Raw genomic sequence first — 9,566 nt, 5'->3', positions numbered from 1 at the left:
TAATAAAAGCGACAGACTGCATAATAAAGGTTGCTATCGTAAGGGGCAATATAACATGATGTTCTTTTGCATTAAGGGATTTGGCATACAAACAAAAAGCGCATGGCAACCTCTGCTTCCCTCTGCTAAGTGCCTATCTTTTACTTTTATGCATTTACTTTTATGCAAGAGTCAAAGTATTCTTCCTCATTCTTTTTTATTTTCTCTTTTGGCAAGCATCATGTGGTGAGGAAAGATCTAAACACATATATCCAATTGGATATGAATGAGCATGAGTTATTGTTGTTGACATCACCCTTGAGGTGAATACGTTGGGAGGCGAAACTATAAGCCCTTATCTTTCTATGTGTCCGGTGGAAACTTTTTGCTCATGGGTATGTTGTGAGTGTTAGCAATCATAGAAGCTTAAATGATGGTTGAGTATGTGGACTTGCCAAAAGGTTCCGATACGTGACCCTTGCTGAAAATATGATGAATTGTAGTTGCAAAGTTGACTGAGAACATAGTTTGTTGGTTTTCAATAAAGTTTATGCTTTATACTTCAATGTTCTGACGAATTGTTACTTGTTCATGAGAAGTTATATGATAAAAGTTGTGTGATAAAGTTTTATGTTAAAGTTCTTTGTTTTTATAATAATAATCATGATGCTTCTATGTCCGTATTTTGTTTTTATCGACACCTCTCTCTCTCTCTCTAAGCATGTGGACAATGTTTTTCGATGTCAGTCTTTCGCTTGAGGACAAGCGAGGTCTAAGCTTGGGGGAGTTGATACGTCCATTTTGCATTATGATTTCCTACTGTTATTTATAATGTTTTTATGCATAATAATGCTTTATGGAGTAATTCTAATGCCTTCTCTCTCATAATATGTAAGGTTCACACAAAGAGGGAGCCAGCTGGAATTCTCGACCTGAAAAAGCTACATCAGAGTTACCTATTCTGCACATCTCCAAATGAGCTGAAAATTTATGAAGAATTATTTTGGAATATATAAAAAATACTGGAGCAAATAACTACCGGAGGGGGGCCACCTGGTGAGCACAATACACCAAGGCACGCCAGGCCCCCAAGCCCACGCCCTGGTGGGTTGTGCTCAGCCCAGCCCACCTCCGGTGCCTATCTTCTGGTATATAGGTCATTTTGACCTAGAAAAAATAAGGAGAGGACTTTCGGGACGAAGAGCCGCCGTCTCGAGGTGGAACTTGGGCAAGAGCACTTTTGCCCTCCAGCGGAGCGATTCCGCCGGGGGAACTTCCCTCCCGGAGGGGGAAATCGAAGCCATCGTCATCACCAACAACCCTCTCATCTTTGGGAGAGCCATCTCCATCAACATATTCAACAACACCATCTCCTCTCAAACCCTAGTTCATCTCTTGTGTTCAATCTTTGTACCGGAACCTCAGATTGGTACCTATGGGTGACTAGTAGTGTTGATTACATCTTGTAGTTGATTACTATATGGTTTATTTGGTGGAAGATTATATGTTCATATCCATTATGATATTTAAAACCCCTCTGATCTTGAGCATGATTACCATTTGTGAGTAGTTACTTTTTTTCTTTCAGGTCACGGGAGAAGTCATGTTGCAAGTAATCATGTGAACTTGATATGTGTTCGATATTTTGATGATATGTATGTTGTGATTCCCATAGTGGTGTCATGTGAACGTCGACTACATGGCACTTCACCATATTTGTGCCTAAGGAAATGCATTGTGGAGTAGTCATTAGATGATGGGTTGCTAGAGTGATAGAATCTTAAACCCTAGTTTATGTGCTACTTCGTAAGGGCACGATTTGGATCCAAAAGTTTAATGCTATGGTTAGATTTTATCTTAATACTTTTCTCGGAGCTTGCGAGGGGGTTAATCATAAGTAGGAGGTTTTTTCAAGTAAGAACAACACCTAAGCACCGGTCAACCCACATATCAAATTAACAAAGTAGCGAACGCGAATCAAGCCAACGATGAAAGTGGCATGGTGAAATTCCCGTGTACCCTCAAGAACACTTTGCTTATCATAAGAGACCGTTTCGGCCTGTCCTTTTCCACAAAAGGATTGGGCTACCTTGCTGCACTTTATTTGCCATTATCGTTACTTGTCTGTTACAAATTATCCGTTACCTACAATTCCAGTGCTTGCAGAAATTACCTTGCTGAAAACCGCTTGTCATTTCCTTCTGCTCCTTGTTGGGTTCGACACTCTTACTTATCAAAAGGACTACGATTGATCCCCTATACTTGTGGGTCATCAACCATCACATCATATTGTATCATGATTGTTTTGAAAAAAAGTGTTGTCATCCGAGATATCTTACTATTGCTCGCTAGTTGGTTATGTCATTGATATGAGTAAATGTGAGACCGAAGTGTTATTGTTAATCTGGTTAGTTCATAATCTTTGCTGAAAACCAAAACATTGGTTAGAAATATTTACAACAACAAGATCAAACAGAGTTTGTAAAAGTTTTTCTTTGTCACTTTCAGTTTGTCAACTGAATTGCTTGAGGACAAGCAATGGGTTAAGCTTGGGGGAGTTGATATGTCTCCATCTTATCTACTTTTTCAAACTCTTTTGCCCTTGTTTTGGACTCTCATTTGCATGATTTGAATGGAACTAACCGCGACAGACGCTGTTTTCAGCAGAATTGCTATGATGTTATTTTTGTGCAGAAATCAAAGTTCTCGGATTGACCTAAAAATTTCGTAGGATTTTTGTGAAATATATAAAAAATACTGGCGGAAAAGGATACCAGAGGGGGGCCACCCAGGAGCCACAAGCTCTGGGGGCGCGTCTACCCCCAGGGCGCGCCTCCCAGGCTTGTGGCCCCCCGAACCTCCGGCACCCCTAACTCCAACTACATATATTCTTATTCGCCAAGAAAAAAATATCAAAGAGAAGGATTCAGTGCGTTTCACGATACAAAGCCGCCGCCGCCGCCTCCTGTTCTTCATCGGGAGGGCTGATCTGGAGTCCGTTCGGGGCTGCGGACAGTGGAAATCGACATCGTCGTCATCATCAACCTTCCTCCATCACCAATTTCATGATGCTCCCCACCGGGAGTGAGTAATTCCTTCGTAGGCTTGCTGGACGGTGATGGGTTGGATGAGATTTATCATGTAATCGAGTTAGTTTTGTTAGGGCTTGATCCCTAGCATCCACTATGTTCTGAGACTGATGTTGCTATGACTTTGCTACGCTTAATGCTCGTCAATAGGGCTCGAGTGCCATGATTTTAGATCTGAACCTATTATGTTTTCATGAATATATATGTGTTCTTGATCCTGTCTTGCAAGTTATATGCACCTATTACGAGTTATGATCCGCATACCCTAAGGTGATAATAATTGGTATTCTTTCCGGTGATTACTGTAGTTTGAGGAGTTCATGTATTCACTAAGTGTTGCTTTGTTCCGGTTCTCTATTAAGGTTCTCTATTAAAAGAAGACATTAATATCTATTAGTTTCCTGATGGACCCCGCTGTCATGGGAGGGTAGGACAAAAGATGTCATGCAAGTTCTTTTCCATAAGCACGTATGACTATATACAGAATACATGTCTACATTACATTGATGAATTGGAGCTTGTTCTGTGTCGCCCTAGGTTATAACTGTTGCATGATGAATGTCATCCAACATAATTATCCATCATTGATCCAATGCCTATGAGCTTTTCACATATTGATCTTTGCTAAGTTACTTTCGTTGTCACTGTTGTTACAATCACTACAAAACTGCTATTGTTACTATTGACACAGTTATCGTTACTATCATACTACCTTGCTACTAAATACCTTGCTGCAGATATTAAGTCTTTCAGGTGTGGTTGAATTGACAACTCAACTGCTAATACTTGCGAATATTCTTAGGCTCCCCTTGTGTCGAATCAATAAATTTGGGTTCAATACTCTACCCTCGAAAACTTTTGCGATTCCCTATACTTGTGGGTTATCAATGTGTCTTGTTGCATCTCCAATTCGGTGCTACAACATCACAAACAAGGAGGATAAGGTGGACTCTCACTTAATAAATGTTCACATTACCACTATATGCTTATATTTATAAAGTATTATATACAAATATGTCCTATGAATGCTCACATACTACTTGCACACATTTTTGCAGATTTTATTAAATCTCCCTTTATAAATATTCATATTATTCTGAACTAATTTATGTAGATTTTCTATCCGAATCTTCATTAATAAATGTTCATAGATTTCGTCACAAATCTTCCTTAATTAATGCTTACTAAAGTTCCATCTATATAATGCCATAACAAACTGCTCTTTTACACCATACCCTCTGCACTGACTCATCTCATGCATGATGCCCACACTTAATCTAGGAATACATATTCTTGTTATATATCTCATTTTCCTAGCACATCAAATTCAAGGAGACCAACTTCTTCGAACCAATGAAGAGGTGAACACTTTGATATAGAATTTCACATACATACATACATGCATACATGCATACATACATGCATACATGCATACATACATACATACATACATACATACATACATACATACATTTCCTCATGTTTTGCATATGGGGTCGACTTCATCTATTTCTATTACATATCAACTTCTTAAACACATTTCTCTTTCATACTCATTTGGATTCTTTCACCTTCAGACTGGGTATCGACATGTATTTGGATCAGGATATGACAAGGACACCCCTTATGTGAGTTCCCTAGCTTCAATGTTTTGTTTTACATTAGCTTGCAATTAACTATGCACATTTCATCACTGATATAGCCCAAAATCTTAACCATGTGTTATTTTTTGTAGAAAGCTGCACATGCAACATATGCTGCTAGCTACTTTGGGCTTGTTGTTACTATGGATGTATATGGGTACAATCTCATTAATGGCCAAGTGAGCACAACAAAAATTATAATTGGTAACTTGGAGGATGGCAAATCCAATGAGGATGCAATTTGGGTTGGATGGCAAGTATGTTATCAGTAATTTCCAGGTCTCTAATTGTCATTCATTTCATAACTGATGATCTGTTCAAATTGCAACTGTACATCTTTGCACAATTTTTTAAATAGTAGGGTCTTCAAACTTTTTCAAGCAGAAGCTAACTTTCATGTGCTTCTTGATCTACATGTAGGTTTACCCAAAACACTATGGCGATTCACATACTCGTTTCTTCACACTTTGGACCGTATGTTTTGTTTCTATGAACTCATTTATTTATTTGGCACCAAGTATTGCAACCAAGTAAATATATAGACATCCATAATGATGTGCTTCATGTATGAAGCCGAGAGACGCTTATCGTACTACAGGGTGCTTTGACATGGAGTGTCCTGGTTTTGAGCCAGCATGGGGAGCAAGACTAAAACCGGGTGCAGTAATAGATCCATCATCGCATCAAAAGATTACAATCAAAGTGCTTCAGGTAATTAAACTTGTCACACCTCACACAATTTTTGATTTCTAAACACATGAAACCTAATTAACTAATCAAGTGTGAGAAAATTAGAACATCTAGGACTCAGTTTTCCTTTTTAATTTGGCAGGATAGGAAAACTGGGGACTGGTGGATCCACGCTGGATTTAATGGTTCTACAACAGTTATTGGGCGTTACCCAGCAAAACTATTCGACAAGTTATCCAGAAAAGCGACTAATATTGCAATGGGTGGTGTGGTTGGAGCGGTTGGTAGTACCCCAAGCCCTCCGATGGGTAGTGGATACTTTCCCTCCAGTAAAGCCGCTTCAATCACCGGCATTTCATACATTGGAGAAGATGGAAAACTCAGACCGTTTGCCCTCAATACAATAAAAGTGGAGACTAAGAGCAGTTGTTACTCTGTCACACCTATTACAAATGACAAGTTCTCTTATGGAGGGCCTGGAGGTTGCTCCACGCGTGCTTTTTAGATTTATCAACCAACTACATGTTGTGTCCTTGATCGATGTAATAAACCAAGACAATAATATATCTTCTATTGTCACTAGTTAAGTGATCCCATTTAAATAATGGATCAGCGGGTGGTAGTTCTCAGCGGGTGGTAGTTATGCAATCTGCAAAATTCTTGCACTGATTTTGTTCAACCACGATATTTCCTTAGCTGTTAAAAAATTGCACTTTAATGTAAACAAGCTATATGCGCTAAAATAGATAACTGTTGGCTACTCGGCTACCCCAACACCCCCACCCATCCACATACATGCACAACTTGTCATATATCATTGTGGAGATTAGAAATGTTGTGTGGCAATGTGGATGGGAGATATATGTGATGGATGATGCACAAATAGTTTAGACGCTTAATAAGTAGGCCTCTTATACTATCGAAGAAACACACAAGACACGAGAACCACCGCTTGGTGGGTGATTAAGTTGTCTGCGACACGACTCTCACCATCAGGAGTAAAGTTTTGTTGTACGTACACATAGGTACATAGGCATACCTTAGAATGTACTTTTGTGTGATTTGTGGGTTTATGAATGATCCCTAATCTTGTGTGTTAAACAAGTGCACCAGTTTTAATGTGTTTGTATGGTCAATGATGTTTTTAAGAGGGATTCATTTTCATGGTGTTGGGATTCATTTTCGTTAACAAAAGCACTATAGTTTTTTTAGTTAGGGTGAATGAAACGGTAAGTTCCATCGGATAGTTCAGAGCAAAGAAGGGCAGGCAATGACCCGGATGCACGCACGCTAGTTACCATTCAATTATGTCATTTTAAACTTCCAGTTAAAACTGTTAACTCATGGTTTCTTCCTAAAGTTGCAGATTAAACTTTGTATTTGATATAGCCTGGATGGCGTCATATAATTTGTCACTATATAACCCTATTTTGATTTCAGAAGATAGCTATCGAGTCTAATTCTTGTTGTCAACGATTTCATTTCATACATTACAGAAAGTTTCCTTATTAATATTGTTAGGATGGTACAGTGTAAAGGCCAATTTGCTGCAAGGTTGGATTTTGGTATCATGTGTATCAGCTATCATCTTTGTGATTGTGTGTATGTGCAAATCGTGTTACACATGAGTTTCATATTCAAAAGGTTGTTGACTTCATGTATTGACTATTAGCAACATTCTCTACTAGTTAACCTTTCAATTGTTTCTGTCTATAGATGTACATACACTCGGCTTATATGATAACCGACGGGCACCTTCTACTTGTGAGTCCGACTTACATCATGTAAATCGACTGTTGTCAGCTGGGCGATACAGCTTACAATGGGTAAGCCGAGTTTTGCATTTGGCTTATATGCCAAGCTGTTTTTTTCCTTGGCTTGTTGGAACAACCCTGCATTTCAACCAACAATACATATAGATTTCTCCACCAAGTTCACCATGTATAGATATCTAACAAATTGCCAAGTGCATCATGAATACATATCCGAATAGAAGTTCACAACCATCATGCATCATGCATACATATCCGAAACATGAAAAATGCTCAAACATGCATGTGTATATAATTGAAGGGACTGTAGTTTAATGATTCTAACCTTACTTTGTAATCTGTAAGTTTGCAAGGATTGTAATAGAAACATGGATCCCTTTGTAGTCTGTACAAGGATTGTAAACTTGCACCCAGACACGTCTAGATAGGATCCGACTGTCCGACTGCTTGCGGAGAAACACCTGGGAATTAATTACACAAGTCAAACATTATGTCTTACGTATATACTATGCAGGTCCAACACACAATATAAGAATGTGGTTGATCTGTAGGTCGAGCTACATTGTACCCATTATCTTAGAATGTCCAACACATAATGTAATGTTGTTGCGGTATGTGTTCGGCGTACGTGGCGACGTACCCATATTAATTACTGCTGCCTGCAGAAAACAACAGAGATAATTAATTATAATGGGAAGTTATAATTATTGGTTTGTGGACGGCCGTGTATGAAATGTACACAAACATGCTTGTGTGTTGCAACGGGAGAAAAAGTTAATTCCATGTCCTTAATTTATGAACCCATTCGTGACAACAACATAAAAGAAGAAAATCACTTGGTTCTACAATTCCATATAGTATTTATCTATAGTTGTACACAATGCATCATAAAGGGTATCCACAAATAGCAGTAAATAACAATCAAGTTTAATGAGATTCATTAAATTGGATTATGGAAGTTAAATACAATACTGGTTCAGAAATAATTCATATGTGGACATCAACTAAATTCCAATATATTCACTTTATCATACCAGAAGTAGCTTTTATTACACATTACCTCAAAACAATGATAAGCGGTTCTAAGAGGTAATGAAATGCTTGTGCTAAATTGCCGAACTCTCCGCATCAGATCATGAATGTTCTGAGAAGTTGCCCATGTCAGCGATGATGTTGGCTAACCGTATGGACGGGAACTCAAGGTCTACAATTTGATCTCCTTTTGGGCAGCACCTTATTCTTTTTGTTCCGTTGCCTATAAGATTGACGTGCTGGGCATTTTACCTAGAATAATTCAGGTATGGTTAGAGGTATGAAAGAATAAAAAAGTAAAAAAATGTACCTCTGAATCTACAGAGCCATACGAAGAAAATTAAATGCATGTGAGCATCTGGACTACTGCCAACACCGAGTGTGCAATTTTCACTGCATATGTGCTTCCCTTCTACCTACACATGCAAATACAGGGAATTTGTTTTTTGATGAAACAATCATTTCGGTAGAAAATATGGACGCGGATGAATTGCATTGTTGCATTGTGTCACCATTATCTTGTACATGTGGAAGCTGCGGCAACAGGAACACGGATGCAGAGCATCTCGCCGTCATCAGCCAAGTGCGTGCCCATCATCATTGAGTCGATAAGCTCATCTACCCTACTAGGCACTGTCAAGCAATGTATAATACGGTATTTGTATAAACCGTATGTTGATATAGATTGCGTGCGTGTTTGTTGTAACCAAGGGTTCAGATAGGTCAGGAGATTGCTTAGCCAGTTTCCTTGTAGATCAATCCACAGCCCTAACCACCTAACCTCCTTGTAATCTTTCCTCTTATATAACACATACGCGTCCCTGCATAGTTGCATATGCTTAGCCTCAATTCTCACATGGTATACAAAGCCAATCCCTTCCAACGCATCTAGGTCATGTCATCCTCCTCATCCTCCGTCGCCATGGCATCCCCTTCCCTTGCATCTCTCGGCCACACCATCACCGAGAAACTGACCAGGGAAAACTTCCTGGTATGGAAGGCGCAAGTCCTGCCGCACATCAAAGCGGCAGGCATGATGGGCTACCTTGATGGCTCGGTCAAGGAGCCGAACGCCGTCCTCCTCACGGAGAAGGACATCGCCGACGGGAAGAAGGAAACCGTCACCACGCCAAACCCTGAGCACGCCATCTGGGTAACACAAGACCAACAGGTGCTTACGTTCTTGATTGCATCTCTCTCTCTCGTGATGTTCTCAGGCAAGTCTCGAATCATACCACCTCTGGTAGCATCTGGCAAGCTTTGGTCCAAATTTTTTCATCGCAATCTAGGGCCCGAACCATCCAGCTTCGGTCTGCCCTAGGAAACACACGCAAGGGGGACATGTCGGCAGCAGCCTACTT

General features: G+C 39.6%; 1 protein-coding gene across 1 annotated transcript; it reads left to right on the top strand.

Annotated features, from left to right (window-relative positions):
- Nucleotides 1-4,316: 4,316 nt before the first annotated feature.
- LOC123182844 (uncharacterized) lies at nt 4,317-6,021 on the top strand. The gene is made up of 6 exons (XM_044595516.1): nt 4,317-4,429; nt 4,646-4,696; nt 4,804-4,968; nt 5,132-5,185; nt 5,285-5,422; nt 5,544-6,021. Exons 1-6 carry the CDS (start codon nt 4,328-4,330, stop codon nt 5,904-5,906), a joined length of 873 nt encoding a protein of 290 aa, XP_044451451.1. The 5' UTR covers nt 4,317-4,327; the 3' UTR covers nt 5,907-6,021.
- The last annotated feature ends 3,545 nt before the right edge of the window (nt 6,022-9,566 follow it).

Source organism: Triticum aestivum, chromosome 1A (genome assembly GCF_018294505.1).
Source record: "Triticum aestivum cultivar Chinese Spring chromosome 1A, IWGSC CS RefSeq v2.1, whole genome shotgun sequence".
Taxonomy (NCBI): domain Eukaryota; kingdom Viridiplantae; phylum Streptophyta; class Magnoliopsida; order Poales; family Poaceae; genus Triticum; species Triticum aestivum.
This window is presented reverse-complemented; position numbering and strand designations above follow the sequence as displayed.

What these genes read in the sequence shown, in the direction of transcription:
- LOC123182844 (XM_044595516.1), top strand. Translation starts at nt 4,328, where the DNA reads ATGATGCCCACACTTAATCTAGGAATACATATTCTTGTTATATATCTC. An exon ending in ATGACAAGGACACCCCTTAT is followed by an intron (nt 4,697 to 4,803) that starts GTGAGTTCCCTA and finishes TATTTTTTGTAG; the next exon opens with AAAGCTGCACATGCAACATA. An exon ending in TTACAATCAAAGTGCTTCAG is followed by an intron (nt 5,423 to 5,543) that starts GTAATTAAACTT and finishes TTAATTTGGCAG; the next exon opens with GATAGGAAAACTGGGGACTG.